The 14517-nt window shown below is 56.0% G+C and overlaps 6 protein-coding genes across 6 annotated transcripts; 2 read left to right on the top strand and 4 right to left on the bottom strand.

Annotated features, from left to right (window-relative positions):
* Positions 1-109: 109 nt before the first annotated feature.
* On the bottom strand, positions 110-3243 carry K437DRAFT_292460 (glycoside hydrolase family 85 protein). Its single transcript, XM_013390667.1, has 3 exons — positions 2643-3243; positions 2478-2585; positions 110-2403 (listed from the first exon to the last, which is right to left on the bottom strand). The coding sequence occupies exons 1-3, from the start codon at positions 3038-3040 to the stop codon at positions 321-323; spliced, it is 2589 nt and encodes an 862-aa protein (XP_013246121.1). The 5' UTR covers positions 3041-3243; the 3' UTR covers positions 110-320.
* A 188-nt stretch (positions 3244-3431) lies between these two features.
* Positions 3432-4965, top strand: K437DRAFT_260758 (uncharacterized protein; the record flags this gene model as incomplete). Its single annotated transcript, XM_013390668.1, has 3 exons — positions 3432-3636; positions 3981-4082; positions 4142-4965. 3 exons carry the CDS (start codon positions 3432-3434, stop codon positions 4963-4965), a joined length of 1131 nt encoding a protein of 376 aa, XP_013246122.1.
* Positions 4966-5057: 92 nt separating this feature from the next.
* K437DRAFT_253306 (RNA-binding domain-containing protein) lies at positions 5058-6068 on the bottom strand. The gene is made up of 4 exons (XM_013390669.1): positions 5902-6068; positions 5688-5816; positions 5461-5597; positions 5058-5389 (listed from the first exon to the last, which is right to left on the bottom strand). Exons 1-4 carry the CDS (start codon positions 5951-5953, stop codon positions 5174-5176), a joined length of 534 nt encoding a protein of 177 aa, XP_013246123.1. The 5' UTR covers positions 5954-6068; the 3' UTR covers positions 5058-5173.
* A 172-nt stretch (positions 6069-6240) lies between these two features.
* Positions 6241-9621, top strand: K437DRAFT_253308 (uncharacterized protein). The gene is made up of 6 exons (XM_013390670.1): positions 6241-6777; positions 6841-7035; positions 7100-7930; positions 7998-8150; positions 8229-8342; positions 8414-9621. Exons 1-6 carry the CDS (start codon positions 6355-6357, stop codon positions 9551-9553), a joined length of 2856 nt encoding a protein of 951 aa, XP_013246124.1. The 5' UTR covers positions 6241-6354; the 3' UTR covers positions 9554-9621.
* On the bottom strand, positions 9612-10421 carry K437DRAFT_265938 (uncharacterized protein; the record flags this gene model as incomplete). Its single annotated transcript, XM_013390671.1, has 2 exons — positions 9612-10293; positions 10366-10421. 2 exons carry the CDS (start codon positions 10419-10421, stop codon positions 9612-9614), a joined length of 738 nt encoding a protein of 245 aa, XP_013246125.1.
* A 328-nt stretch (positions 10422-10749) lies between these two features.
* On the bottom strand, positions 10750-12729 carry K437DRAFT_253310 (acid protease). The gene has a single exon (XM_013390672.1). The coding sequence runs from the start codon at positions 12607-12609 to the stop codon at positions 11152-11154; it is 1458 nt and encodes a 485-aa protein (XP_013246126.1). The 5' UTR covers positions 12610-12729; the 3' UTR covers positions 10750-11151.
* Positions 12730-14517: the final 1788 nt, after the last annotated feature.

Raw genomic sequence — 14517 nt, forward strand, 5'->3', positions numbered from 1 at the left:
AGTGCATGCTACAGCTACCTCGACGGATTTCGCAGTTTCGCTTCCTCGTTGCTGCACTCTCTCGTTCTCTTTTTTTTTCTTTCGGTTTTCCGCCAGTTCTCTTCGTTCTGCGCTGGATGAATTTTTTTATCTTTCCAAAATCTTTTGGCAGTAGCCGAGAATAGCGAGAGAGCGCTCGAAAAAAAAGAAAAAAAGAAGAAAACCCACGAAAAAAGAGCGGAACGGAACAAGGCAGCGACATGGTTTGGTTGTTTCTGGTTGGACTCCAAAATCTGATCCCCCCTACTGCGCTGCACGGTGAATGGCTTCTTGCGATGCATTCAAAAGAGAGAGCGCACAACGACCTCTCGCCCGGCGGTGCGCTCACTCGAGAGCACCACTTCCGTCCTCCCGTACTCGCGCGTAGCCGTGCAGAGCCATTGTTCCTGATCCTCCCTCGCTCCACCCGCCTCGGGCGAACGTCGTGTAAAGAGCTCGTAAAATGGCGCGTCGGGTGCAAAGTCTGCCCATTCGAGGATCGCGAAGCCCCTGTTGCTGCTGCTGCTAGCGGCGCTGCTTATCGAGACTGTCCCCGAATCTCTCGCTTCTTGTACTGGCGCTGCAGCTGCAGTTTGGACAGAAATCACAGCCTCCTTCTGCTGTCTCTCTGCTGCGGCCTTTGACCGGAGACACAGGGCGCCGACGAAAAAGTTGACTGTGGCCGCTTCATCCTCCTCTCGTTCTTGAAGCAACTCGTGATCCCGCGCAACCAAGACGCCTAGCTCGGCCTCCTCGGCGGTCTGAGGCCAGCGGAACCATGCTTCGGTCCCCCGCCATCCCAGTGAGGCCACCCTTGCAGCGTCGGGCTGAGCACCTGCTGGACCTGCCTCATGCACCTCGCTCGCGCCTGCAGCTCTCAGGTGCGGCCGCACAGTCCAGGCGCTACTGGCAGCGCTGTCCTGTTTCTTGATGACAGCGGTGATTTGGACCATGAGACCCTCTACATGATCTGCTAACCCTGCAGGCGTTGCCTCGGTCAGCCGCAGCCTGAAGAAGGGTATAAAGACCCCCGCGCGGCCGTTCACCCCGCTCCTACTCTTGCTCAACCGCACCCTGACGCGAATGCAAGTGTTGCCAGACCAAGCATCGCTCGTTGTCGTTTCCATGTCCAAGCCGCGGCTGTCGGGTCCAGCGACCTGAGGAGATGGCGCTGACGTTGAACTTACGGGATCTTGTAAAAGCCAATGAGGCTGTGGCATGCTGGCAGCGACGTCCGTCCATCCACTTACGGTAGCATCAAGCCTCTCTTCGCTCCAGTCGCGCACGCAGGCACCTCGGACGAACCACTTGCAGCCGGAGCCCATGGCAAAATTGGTGTAAAAGCTCTGAGCGCCGATCAAAAAGAAGTGGTAGTCCAGCTCCCAAACTCGTGGGGGGAAGTAGCGGCTGAGGGCGAACGCGTCGCCGGGCGTCTGCTCTTTTCGCTGTCGCTGTCGCTGCCGCCAGAACTGCTGGTCTTCGTTCCACCAGTCTTCCCAACTCCGATGACCTGGCTGATCGGCTGGCTCGTCGTGTTCCCACGTCCATCCAGGCGCGAAGAGCGCAACGCTCAATCCTGCAGGTGGCGCTTCGTCCCTTTCGCGAGTGCGATGTGGCATGATCATCTCGAGGCTCTTCCAGCAGTCCATGCCGCCGCAGCAATTGCGGCCAAAGACGTCAATACCAACAAAGACGTCGCTGCGTGCGCGGCGCATCTGCTCGGCGAGCCGCGCAGACGCGACGAGCGCAGGGTGGAAGCCGCCGTCCTGCGGCGCGCCCGTGTAGCTATGCACCGACTGCGGGAACTGGCCCGGCGGCAGCGCCTCTGGCGGCCGCACCCAGGTGTAGTTCGTGAAGATCGAGTCGGCGACTTCGAAGAAGGCCTGGTTGGCTGGCGTCAACGCGTCCTGCCACGCAAGCTCGCCGTCGATTGTCACGCTGTCGTACCACGCAACGTGCCAGCTCTCGCGACGCCGGTTCCGTCCTGCAGCGCGCTCGCTCTTGCGTGCATTCGCAATTCCCACCCTTCGACGTCCCTCGAAGCGCAGATAAGCGACCCACGCTCGCAGACGCGTAGCATTCTTTTGCATCTCGATGTGCCGCACGCGCGACCGGACCCACCACGGCCATGGCTCGCCACTGCATTGGAAGCCGAGATCGAGCGGGACCTCGACGTTGATTAGATAGCCATCAAAGCCGCGCTGAAGCGCAAGGGTGATGAGCACATCAGCAAAATGAGGCGAAAAGAGGAGCGCAGCTGCTGCAGTGTCGTTGGCGACGCTCCTGTGGTTGATGCACGATGGCCCCAGCAACGGGATGTGCTCGCATTCGGGACCGCGAAGAAGGAGCGATAGCTCGGCAATGCTTTCCTTCCATTCGAATATCCTGCAAACAAAAAATGTTGGATTCAGTCACCCAAGCATCGCTTGGCACAATGTCGCAGAAGGTCGCCTACGCACAACGTCCCGAGGATCTTGGTGCCGTGCCGGTGTGCCGCTTCGATCCAAGCTGGGGGTGGCACGGTGACACGATGATGTGAAAAATAGACAAAATAGTCTGCAAGTTGCCTGCACGCCTGTTAGCGAATCCTTCGTGACTGCGACGTGGGCTCTGCGGGATCTCACCAATGCTCGAAGGTATAACACTGTGCATCAGGCTGTTCCTTGTAGCCTCCCTTGTGATCATGACAGACCATCAGTTTCGGCCGAAAATCATCCTCAGCCCCCTCTTCATGTCCGACTTTCAGGCTTGAGTCGCAGAGCTCGTTCATGTCCTCCACGTCGAGCAAGCCAAACTGGCCTCTCTTGTCGTTGAGGATCGGATGCGCGACATCCTGGGAGATAGCACTAGCGCCAGTTGCGCCGGCGGTCTGCTGCCGCAAATCGGCCCAACAGTCCAGCAATTGGAGCTCGGTGAAGTAGCTCGGCTCAGGGAGCATATCTGGGTCGACGTCGGGGCGTAAGGGCGCCGACAAACAGTCGAGGTCGCCTGGACCTGCGTCCAGATCCAGGCTCGCGGGCATCCCTTCGAATCGAACTCGCTCCCTGCCAACTTTGAGCAAGCGAGAAGCAGTGACACTTTTGGTGCGATGACTCGGTCAAGGTTTCCCATTTACAAATGGTGTACACCAACCTTCCATTTGGTCTAAAAACGTCAAGACGCAAGCAATTTATAATAGTTTCAAGGTCAATCCCTGGTCCGGTCGTCCATTCCAGAGCCAGAACGGAGATTATTGCAAGTCTGTCGGGCGATGATGTCCATTTCATCCGGTGGTCTCTGACACGCTTGTGGGTGTTCTCAGAAAGCTCGGTCAGACCTCGGATGCGTGCGTGCACTAAGCCCATCCCCATGCTCTCTCGCTTTAGCCTTGGCCGCAACCAGGCCGCAAAGGAACAACGCCCTCACAACAACAAATGAAAGAAAGCTCTCGGAGGCTCCGTACGCACGCGCCAGCCAACTGGACTCGAGCTGTTGATAGTTCGTCAGTTATTCGCCACGTGCAGTTCGGTCGAAGAGAGAAGAGGGAAGGGGAGAAAAGCGCCGCACTGCTGAAGAGTTGGAGTGTAACGCCAATCCCAAGACATCTTATCCAAGGCGCCCACTGCTCAGCTCGTCCAGGTCAGCCTTGAAGGTGCTTGCCTGCCTTTGAGGAGAGTGTATTACATCGCCTTTGCGCCATCCCCCCCCCACCGAATCTAATAATAGCTTTGCGCCAGAACCATGGAAGACAAAAGGACGGCAAAGGGAGACTCCAGGCTCTCCGAGTCTCGTCGCACCAACCCTTGAGATGGTGGCCAATGGCGAGCGATGGACTGACTACCTACGGACATCTCCATTTGGACAGGAGTCCTAACACCACGGCGACGACGAGACATACTGACTTGGCCATGTTGAAATTGCACTGAACGCCTTCACTGCCAAGCTCCCCGTCCCATCCATCCCCCCCCCCCTTCCCCTTCCAGAAGACGCCTCTCTTGACCACAAGGCTCAACACGAACTCGTCTCTGCACGTGACAAGCCCAGACCAGCGCCAGATCTCTTGCCACAATCGTCTCTGTTCGCGCGTACGTCAACTCTTGCCTTACCTGCAGCATGATCTAGGACTTCCTCAGCCTGCCGATAGGCACCACAGGCGCCCTGACGGCCAATTTCTGGGCGGATCTCTACGACGCTGATTATGTCTTCTTCGTCGTCGGCAATCGTATAGGCATCGCCTCCGCCCACGCGGTCGACGCCTCTGAGTTGGCCCAGGACGACAGGTCGCGCGCCGAAGCGACCCTTGCCCTCGCAGTTGTGCTCATCGTCGTCATCAGCTTGATCACTCCCATGGCCAATATCCTCTCCAACTTCTTGTTCAAGAGGAGGGATAGCCAATTTAACAGCATGCTGTGCCGGTTCATTATCACCTGCATCGAGTGGCTCCTCTGCTACGCAACCTCTAACCAGCTCAGCTGGGCCGTCTCCTGGCTCTTCGACATCGTCGCGCTCATCTTCTACATTCGCCTGGGACGGACGGAGAGCAGGCGCGCGACACTCGAGCAGGAAGACGATGTGGAGAAGCGCAACAACTCGTTCAACGCCCACGACACCAGCAACAACAACAACAACTACTACGCAGCCTACAACGACAAGCTGCAATCCTTCAGCGCAACCGCGCCAGTGAAGCACTACGCCGCGCCGGCGCTCGTAGCTCAGCAGTACGCGCAGCCGCACACGCAGCAGCACACCCCAGTCGTGCCCTCAGCGGCAGCATGCCGCGCAGACGCCCACCATTCCCATGTCGGAGCGGGGCTCTGCGCAGCCGTCCTAAGGCTAAAAGATGAGCCACTACCACAGTCCCGACGGCTCCGCCAGCTGCAAGCACAATGTGTACCAGGAGCCGGGCCAATCGTCCTACTAGTAGAGCAACACGCACCCATAGGTTGTAGCCGCCTGTTAGATGGTTGATGAAGCTCTTGCATGATTCCCCCTTTGTACGATATTCGTGTCCACTGCACTGCATTCACCACCGCCTCAGCCATTGCATCACCAAGATTGCAGTGCTAAAGCGCAGGATGGCATGGAAAGCGGAATAATACAATGGTGACCTGCGCCAGAGCAGATTGGCCGGCCAGCGAGCGAGTGCGCCTCCTTGGGGGCATTTCGTCCACAGGCCTCACCGGCGTGACGGACTTCGACTCCTCGCCCTCGCGCTGCCTGCATTCCCTCGTCGGCCTCCTCCTCCTTTGCCTGCCCCGGAAGCCAGTGCCGGTGGTCGCACGAACGCAAAGTCTGCCTTAAGCTCCTGTTCCATTAGCGTCAACCCCGTCTCACATGCGTGAATGGCTGTCCGCGCTTCTGCGTTCGTTTCGTATTCGATCAGCGCATAGCCCTAGCGTCGTTGCCGCGCGGAAGAGCGAACGTCAGTGCCAAGAAGTTCAAGCTAAAAGTCAGGGTGCTCACCTTGACATAGCCTGTCCGCCTGTCGAGGTTGAGGTGTAGGTTCTTGATCTCGCCAAAGTCGGCAAACTTGTCCATCACCTCCTCCTCCGTTGCTTCCTCATGTACATTGGTCACCAGCACGATCCATCCTTCGACGGCTGCGATCCGGGGCCGAGAAAACGAGAATCACTATTAGCAAAGACGACAGAGCAAAGAAGTCTAGGCGGCGTCCGTAGCTTCTCACTCACATCGCGCTTCTCGGCTCTGCGTTGCGCCATCTACCCTGTCAAATCCTTTGCTGCGAACGCCATCCAAAACCTCACTGTGGTCGCCCGCCTTGGGCTTGAAGCCTCTCCCTTTTCGCTTGATGGAAGGGTCTGGATCAGCAATGATGCACATATCAGTAGCTGTCAGGTGTGCAGCACGAAGCTTCAAACGGTGCGGCCGAGGCTGAGCGCTCACCATCTTCCATCTCGACATCGGCGTCGTTCCGGTTCATTTCTGCGTCTGACATTGTGGTCAATCTTGCGAACCTATTCTCAGTCGTCCTTGCCCCTTATCCCTGCGAGCCTGTCCCTGGCCAGATGATCATCCACGGCCTGGTTAAGGTGGTTGTTCGAGGAGCTCCGTGTTGTAGATTGTCCAAAGTGATGAGTAGCCCTTGATGACAGCAGCGGCGCGAAGAATAAGATTCATTGGCGCCATTCCGCCTCATCGCCATCTCACACGGCAAGAACCTCACTCGAGCTTGGACCGATTTGAAGCGGCTCTGGGTATCTTTTAGGCTACAGCAGTCGTTCCCTCTGCAGGAACTGTGTGTCTGAAGACCGCTCGGAGTCTTTCTCAGACGTAAGCACGCCTTCAGTCGGCGTTACTGATGCACCAGGCATCTCAAAACGGCGCCGGTAGCCAAAGATGAGCGCTAGGCTCTCCGTCGCCGAGCTTAACTCGCAGCTGGCCAACTTTGTTGCATCCCTTCTCGAAGGCCTCGCCCAGCTGCGCAAGGATCATTCGCACTCGGAATTGATTTTACCGCCCGACCTGACCTTCCCCATCCTTGACACACGGATCAGTGAATGGGCCAGCAATCTGGACCTGCTCAAGGAAGAATCGGCGGAGCATATTTTCGCAGAGAAAGCGAAGTTGTTACCTGAGCTCGCACCGGATGCGCATCAACGGGACCAAGATGAGCGAAAGAAAGCGCTTGAGCTAGTTCGTGAGGATGCTCAAGTCAAAGCTCAGAGACACAATCAGCTCGTAGAGGCTCGCACGAACGCGTTCGGTCAATTTCTGCGAGTCAAGGTGACACAGCGGCCGGGCTCGTCGCGAGCGAGCACTGTGAGCCCCTTGCCTTTGGCTTTGATAATGATACTGGCGCCAACAGCTAATCCCTTCCTTCAGTCTACGAATCTAGATGATGTGCAATTGAGAGAACTGTTTGATAGGTGCGACGTGCTACTATCCTTTGAGCTCGCAGGCCTCTGTGAAGCCGTCGCTCCGCTGACTGTAATAGAAGGAGTCATGGAGACATTACCCCTGGAGGGATGCAGTAAAATGCTTGACTATATTGACAGCCGCAAGGCACAGATCACAGTGGTACGTCCTTAAACGAAATGCGGTTTCCGCAGTGCGCATATGACCTACTCTCACCGTTCTGCAGAACTTTTCCGGTACCACATCAGGATCCGGTAGAACCAGAAAGGGTGCCAAGAGCCCGGTTCTCTTGCGCATCTGTAATGATTTAAGAAGGCGCCTCGCCAAGCCTTTCATGAGGCATACCATCCTTTCCGGCAGGATTGCGTCCCTGCTCACAGAAGTCTTTCCGCTGGGAGAAAGATCAGGGCTAAACACGAGAGGCGACTTCCACATTGACAACAAGACCATCATCAAGGATCAACATGCGGATGGAGGGGACGAAGGAGAAACCCCAGCCGAAGAGGCCGAGCAGGAGGGAGGGGCAAACAGTGCAGAGGGAAGCAAAGCCGGGGAGAAGACACTCGAAGAGCGTGCGACTTCCGACGCAGACTTCTACATCCTTTTCTGGAGCATGCAACAATTCTTCGCCAACCCTTCTCTTATCTTCGAAGCTGATTCGGTTTTACCCCCCAACCTTCTTCCGCGTGCGGTGCATGAGCCCCACAGCCAAGTCAAAGAGGAGAAGATCCGAGATGAGAGGGAACGTGATCACGGAAGCAGGCGTCAGGGAAAGGAACCAGATGAGGATCAGGAGTACGAGAAAGGCTTGCATAGCGACGCGGGAGGATTGAAGGAGTTCAAATATGCGACCCAAAGGATCCTCGATCTGCTCATGGCAGTGAACGAGCGCGAATTGATGCTCAACGGATCTGACACTCAGGAAGAATCACGGCAACAGAGCAATGCTAATGGAGGCGAAGCAGGGCCGGATGCTATGGACACGGATCAAGCAGAGGAGGAAGAGGAGCCATTCTTTCCCAAATACCTCACAGGACGCGAACTTTTGGACTCGGAGGTTAGTGTCTTTGGTTGGGTGTCAATCCTCGGAGAGAGTTGGGTTGACTTTGTTACCGTCCCATCAGGTTCGCGAGCCTTCCTTCCGTCGCCAGATACTTGTCCAGTTCTTGATCCTGCTTCAGTACATCCTCGAGTTCCGACAGGCGCGAAAAGCAAAATGGGCTGCACGATGTACCAACAAGACCTTGTTGCGCTCCTGGGTCCTCACTGAAGCCTCTGTGAGTGATGACCCGCTTCCGACAGATGACCATGCTCGCCACTGATGCTTTCCAAACCGTACTCCTGCACTAATTCAGGCCGAATGGTGCAACAGCACGTGGAAGCAGATACTGACGCATTTGAATCAAATACCTGGTCCGCGAGCATACGCTGTTGCAACGAAGAACACTATGCGCCGCGAGCACAATTGGGTGCGTATGCGAATGTGCGAAGGGATATTACGAGATCAACGGAGTCCGCTAAACGTCTCTTCGTCCTGCAGGCTGAATGGAAAGCTATGAATTGCCAGCCGATGGAGGTGCCTCCCATGACCAAAAGCGAGATGCAATCATTCGAGACAGCGCTGTCGAATTTGTTCAGCAAACTACCTATCTTCCCGCAGCGCTTAGGCACCCCTGCGCTCAGTAAGCTCTGGGATAATGGTGTGCCGCCTCCACAGGCTGGCACGACTCGGAGGGAGAATGAAGACGGAGTCTATGTCCATGTCGCAACGGACGGCCTGGAGGAGCTTGAGTGGGGACCCAGAGCCAACGACTTTGACGCGTACGCGCACAAATGGCGCAAGCTGGAGACGAAATCCGACCAGCGCCGGTCCGAGATCGGCCTGCCTAAAGGTGTTGAACGGCGAGAAAACGATCTTCGCCGCAAAGTACGGAACAAGACGGCGCGGACACAACTCAACACGATGCAGAATGCAAAGATCCGCATTCAGACGTTGCAGTTGCGCAAGTCGAAGCTGGCAGAAGAGCTGCAAAAGCTCGACCTGAGCACTTCCCAAGTGGCTGCAGCGCAACGCAACTCCAAGCAGGAGGAACTTTTGTCGCTAGAGAAAACCCTGCGCGAATTGCAGAGCGCTGTGCCCAGCGCGGATGTTCAGAAGCAGCTGCAAGAAGTGTACGCGAAAAGCACAGTGGAGCTAAAGGAGAGCGACGCGTCGATCAAGAAGGAACGTCGAGACCTGAAGGCTGCGCCGCTCCTCGAGCAAGGTTACAGTGTCTCTTGGCGTGCGCTTCGCTTAGCCAGCCAGCAACATCTGCGTCTTCTGGGGCAAGTGCCTATGGATGATCTCGAGCTTTTATCACAGGCGATCGAGGGCAAGTTCAACCCATCGAAAATCATCGAGGAAGAAATTCAGGCAGCTACACCAGTTGCACCAGAACCTGCGCCCAAGCCTACGACAGGGCCTTTTGCAAGTACGGAAGATGGAGTGGGGCAGATCGTTTTGAAGCAAGAAGGGTCCTTAGAGCCTTTTGCTTTAAGCGCTCCTACAGGACCAGTGGCAACGGTATTGAAGACCGAGCCTGTCGATCATAACGCACTGTCAATCGGGTCAACGGATGCCGGCAGTCCTATCGTCGATGTCACAATGGGAGAGGCCAACCCCGCCACATCAGGGTCGTAGCACTGATCGCTTAGTATTACTTGGTGCGGAACCACGTAAAGCCGAATGTATGTGATGTCTAAGCTACACCAAGTGTTTTTGCTTTCGTCCAATTAGCGTCTACTCGATCTAATAACGCCTGCACTTCCTTGACTGCTGCCTTGCGAGCAGCGCGCGTCATGTCGCTGTTGACCTGGACACCGTCCAACGTCAAGAGCGACCTGAGCAGAAGCTCTGACAATTTGCGATGCTCAAAGGCTAGTTGAGGTGGCGTAAGCACGCCAGCTGGCGTGCCATTCTGTGTTGGTGGGTGCACTGCCTGCTCCGAAGGGGCCGATGCAGCGTTCCCGAGCGCGAGCGTCGACCTCTCGAACTGCTCGACCTCTGGCAGGAGATCTGTGCGAACCCCTTGGACAGTATCTTGAATCCGCTTCAACAGTCCACCTTCGCTAAGATCTTCCTCATTCTGCTTTCGTGATCTCGCAGCTTGGTCCTGCGCCTCCCTGGCTCCGGCATGGGATGAACTCTGCTTTTGTCCAGGTGTGTCGCCTTGTAATGGAACCCCGCCTTTCGTCCCTATTAACATGACCCGGGAACCGTCCCGCAAGCCAAAGCGTTCCAGTGTCGCGCGATCATCCTTCATAATCATCCCGCAGTAGACGAGCTTGATTTGCTCGTAGGGGATAGAAGTGATTGCGGAAATTTCTGTCTTGAGATCGGCTAGCTTGGGGGACGCCGAGCGTGGTAGGACGACTTGCAGCCTGCATCGGGAAATTGATATCAGCACTTTGGCAGACCTGGTTGAATGCGAGCCTATCGGCGTTTGTATGTACCTATCCCTGTCCCAGGCCACTTCGATCCGTCGGATTGGTTTTGAGGCGGATGCCATGCTGTCGTCGCCGGCCCACTTTGACCATTGATTTGAGAACCAGGACATATCGGATCAGCGGTGTTTGGATGTCTCCGCCAGCCACACCGTATTACTGGGCTCGCTGTGTTTTCGTTGCCGCCTTGCTCAGAACGAATAGCGTAACATGGGGAGAAGACAGGGTGGCGCAGAATGAGAACGTGGGACAATGTTATGTGCGGCGACAATGGGGACATCTCACAACTCTTTGCAAGGAACCGCGTCGCGGTTCCACCTTTGGCCCTCCCGTCTCCGTATATGTATTCTCTTCAATCAATATTCGAACATCGACGTCGAATGAAACCGAGTGGCAAATTGTTTGTTACCTCTGAACGGATGCGCTCATGCAAGCCACTGAGCAACAAAGATCCTTGACGGACTGACGCGTGCTGAATTGGAATGCAAGTGCTTTGATGGCGGCAGGCCGGCAGCTCTATGTACCAATCTCAGCCGACAAGCATGGACGGGACTGCTCCGTAGTCGCAATCAGCTCGGCAGCAGAAGATCATTCACTATTCACTCTTCTTGCTGAACGACGTCGTGCATGCTTCAAGCATGAACTTCGCTCCACCTCGCTCACTGGAAGCCCCTCGGCAATCCGCTATTGATGTTAGATGAGAAGTACAGAGGTGTTTGCAATATCTGAGCTCCGCCCTCCATTGATCCGCCCGCGACTTCTCCGGCTGAAGGCCTCAACGCTTTCCGGCATAGCCTAAGGCGCCAGCCTTGCGATACCAATCATGTTATCTCGAGCATTGGTCGCAAAGTAGACGTTCTTGAGGAAGGCGGCACCAACAAGCCATTCATTCGGGTCGCCAACGATACCGGCAGAGATTGCACTGACGCAATCACCCTTCCGGTTGTTCTGGTCGACAGGCAAGAAGGTCATGTCGCGTGGATCGATGCCGAATGTCTGACCTTGGAACTTGAAAGCAAACACGCCCGTCGTTGTGCAAGGAATCGTGTAGCCGCCTTGCCCATCTGCATGCGAGCCGGGAATGGCAGCATGAACGGCGTCCGCGTCAGCTTGAGGTGCGACAATCAAGCTGGTGCCCGTGTCCAAGATGGCTGTTCTGCCTGTCAACCCAAGGTCTCGTCCAGCATAAGAGACACCCGTTACGGCAGCCTCCCAGAAACCTTTGGTTGAGACGTTGGGGATCTCCAGCAACGTTCCTTGATACTTTTGCGCGTCCACTGCACCGAATGTCACCTCTCCGCTGTTGGTGCCGTCAGCTACGCGCCCAAGGTGGTAACCCATGACGGGCGCTGTGACAAGGCCTGCCTGGTACAGGGCATCGATCGGGGTGGGCGTGTTGGAATTGCTCAGCTCAGTCTTCGCCAGGCCCATAAGCCCATCAAAAGGGACGGATGGGTCACTGAAGTCGGTCGTTTCTTGCGTTGCAAGACCCAAGGTGTGATTTTGCAGCGTCATGCCAGCAACATTGATGTTGTCCGAACCGAGTGCGCCCCGGACAGCGCCAGTTCCATACGTGATGGAGAAGCTGGAGCCAGCGAGGTGTTGAAACGACGTAGAGACTTCCGTGCCAAGCTTCTGATGATCGTTTCCACATTGCTGACAGGCCGTGCTTGCGACCCAAGTATCGGCCGATCCCGAGTCGATCAGCATGCGAAAGGGTGTTTGCGCACTGCCGATGCGGATGGTTGCAACGTAGCCAACGTCATTCGCTTCGATATTGAGCCCCAAGCTGCCTTGGGAAACAGGCGGTGAAGCGGACTGCAATCCACCGCTGATCGCTGCAGCCAGATCCGCTTTCGGATAACCTCCACTCGCGTAGGATGCGGGGGCTTGCTTGTTTTGCGGCTGCCCAATCACGGTGCTATTGTCGGCCATTGGCATCACCGCGCTGGAAGGCTGCAAGGGTGGAAGTGCCGTTTGACTAGGCTGACCAGCACCGCTCGAAGAACCGCCACTCAATAGACCGTCGAGCAGACCTCCGAACAAGCGCTTGGCCATGCTTGCGGTGGCGGCATTTGTGGAAGGGTCTTTCATGACGATTCCGACGCGCCCATGCTTGAACAAGAGCTTGCGCTTTGACAATCTGACAGGTCCCTCTCGGACCACCTCTTCATTTGCAGTCTGCATTTGTGAAAGCAGACGTTTCTGCGGCTCATCGAGCGTATTATCTGCTGAAAGCCGTGTGGGGGACATTGCGCCTGCCTGCTGGTTCTGCAGGCTCCGACGCCGTAAGGCTGCACCCTCGACCGCGTCGAGCCTACCAGCGCCTTCAGGTAAGCCATTTCTCTTGGCAAGTCTTGCGTTGGCTTTGTTGACATGATGTTGGAACGCCTGGACGTGAGCAATTGGAACGACTCGTCAGCTGGCCGCACGCTTGCACCTTCTTCCTAGCTTCGACGTACCAGCAGCGCGTCTGTGCCCTCTGGAAGGTCCATGCGCTTTAAAGGGACTTTGTTGCTGCCGCTAGTGTCGGGAAAAGATGTGTTGGCCTGTTGGAGGACGATTCCGATCCTAGGGTTGGTGAACCTCTTGTTCAGCTGCTTTAGATCATGCTGCTGATGAATCTGGACCGCTCGAGTTGGCAATGCTGAAACTCCACTAGGCGGCGTACCGTCTATCAAGCTAGCCGCTATGGCCAGCCATACCAAGCCGACCAGCCTGGTGTAGACTAGCATGGCAGCGCGCAAGACTGTTGATGGAGCTCACTCTGTACGGGGAGAGCAAGCGTCACTGCTGGCGTTCTTCGTGTGTGTCCAGCCTGAAGACCGTAACAAAAAAGCCCCCGTGCCGGTGGTCCGTGGCCGTGAGGCAGGAAATGTCCCCGGTATAGCTTGTTGCTGATTCCGTGTGCACACAATTCGACAGCTACACAGAGCAGTCGAGTAGGCAGGCTGTTGGACGGAGCTGAAATGGTCGATCGGTGTCGAGATTATACCGAGCGTCGCGTCGGGATCACTTGAAAGATTTGCCTGGACAGGACGATCTCTTGCTTGTTGGCGCCACGGAGCTGGAAGGACCAAAAGGATAGGGAAAGGGGAAAAGGAGCTGATGAAGGAGGCGAGCAATCAGTGGGACGCAAATGCGGACGTGTCCTTTCACCTCCGGTGCATTACTCACTACCTGCTCCAGAATAGAAATGAGTGACAAGAAACAGAAGGAGAGAAGAGTGAAATAAGGAGAGAAACAACCTGATAGTCTAGCTATCAAGGTCTTTGGGGAACACCAGGCAGCCAAGGGAGAACCAAGAAGAGGGAGCGAGGTCAAGGAATGGTAAAAGTTACTTTATTCAAGATGATTTGCAAAGGGGAAGAGAGAGGGAGACTGAGGGGGGGATGCGTCAACCAGAAGGGATTGTCCATTGTGGCCTTGCCCATTGCAGCGAATACTTTGCCGGGCTGCTCGATTCAAGGGCGATTGACATTTGACGTCGAGGCAACTCCCCATTAACGAGGCTTTGGGAAGAAGACTGATGACACTGCCGCGTAAGCAAGTGAGTAAGCAGAGCCGCCGCGTATGACGGCAGGAGCTCGTTTGCGCCGAGTAAAAAAGAGTCACGATGCCGCATGACGGCCACCCCCCTTGCCTTCCAAAGGAAATGAGAGCGAGACAGGTCCAGACAGTAACCCTGTGCCATTTCAACGTGCACCATCGTAGTCCCTCATCGGCTGTCGCCCGAAGCCCGAGCTGAACGCCCGACAGTTACCCCGCGATACTTTGCGAGCCGTATGTGTAGACTGCACTTTGGCTGCAGTTTAGCGCTCAAGACCTGCGATACAGCCTGCAGTCCGGCGAATACGAATCCTGCCGTGAGATGCACTCCGACAAGGAACACGCCGAAGCTGTGAGCGGGGTCCGAAGTGGTAGAAGCTAGTAGGGGGGTGCGAGGTCATGGTTTTCCGCGACCGTGTAAGTGTGGGGCAGTTTGGTAGAAGTCAATTGGAGATGCATGGCCCACATGTGTGCTCTTGTGCAGCAAGGATGAGCATCATGACGATAACCGCCAACGGTCGAGGCCAACAACATCCACTCCGCGACGTTTTGGCTTTTTGTTGTGCAGACTGCGGTGGGAGAGCTGGGAGCGCCAGCGCAGGGCACTGCCTG

This window comes from Tilletiaria anomala (genome assembly GCF_000711695.1).
Source record: "Tilletiaria anomala UBC 951 chromosome Unknown K437scaffold_3, whole genome shotgun sequence".
Classification (NCBI taxonomy): Eukaryota; Fungi; Basidiomycota; class Exobasidiomycetes; order Georgefischeriales; family Tilletiariaceae; genus Tilletiaria; species Tilletiaria anomala.

What these genes read in the sequence shown, in the direction of transcription:
- K437DRAFT_292460 (XM_013390667.1), bottom strand. Translation starts at nt 3,040, where the DNA reads ATGCCCGCGAGCCTGGATCTGGACGCAGGTCCAGGCGACCTCGACTGT. An exon ending in TGTTATACCTTCGAGCATTG is followed by an intron (nt 2,586 to 2,642) that starts GTGAGATCCCGC and finishes ACAGGCGTGCAG; the next exon opens with GCAACTTGCAGACTATTTTG. An exon ending in ACCAAGATCCTCGGGACGTT is followed by an intron (nt 2,404 to 2,477) that starts GTGCGTAGGCGA and finishes TTTTGTTTGCAG; the next exon opens with GATATTCGAATGGAAGGAAA.
- K437DRAFT_253306 (XM_013390669.1), bottom strand. Translation starts at nt 5,953, where the DNA reads ATGTCAGACGCAGAAATGAACCGGAACGACGCCGATGTCGAGATGGAA. An exon ending in CGATGTCGAGATGGAAGATG is followed by an intron (nt 5,817 to 5,901) that starts GTGAGCGCTCAG and finishes TTGCTGATCCAG; the next exon opens with ACCCTTCCATCAAGCGAAAA. An exon ending in GGCGGACAGGCTATGTCAAG is followed by an intron (nt 5,390 to 5,460) that starts GTGAGCACCCTG and finishes CAACGACGCTAG; the next exon opens with GGCTATGCGCTGATCGAATA.
- K437DRAFT_253308 (XM_013390670.1), top strand. Translation starts at nt 6,355, where the DNA reads ATGAGCGCTAGGCTCTCCGTCGCCGAGCTTAACTCGCAGCTGGCCAAC. An exon ending in GCAAGGCACAGATCACAGTG is followed by an intron (nt 7,036 to 7,099) that starts GTACGTCCTTAA and finishes ACCGTTCTGCAG; the next exon opens with AACTTTTCCGGTACCACATC. An exon ending in GCGAACTTTTGGACTCGGAG is followed by an intron (nt 7,931 to 7,997) that starts GTTAGTGTCTTT and finishes CCGTCCCATCAG; the next exon opens with GTTCGCGAGCCTTCCTTCCG.
- K437DRAFT_253310 (XM_013390672.1), bottom strand. Translation starts at nt 12,609, where the DNA reads ATGTCCCCCACACGGCTTTCAGCAGATAATACGCTCGATGAGCCGCAG.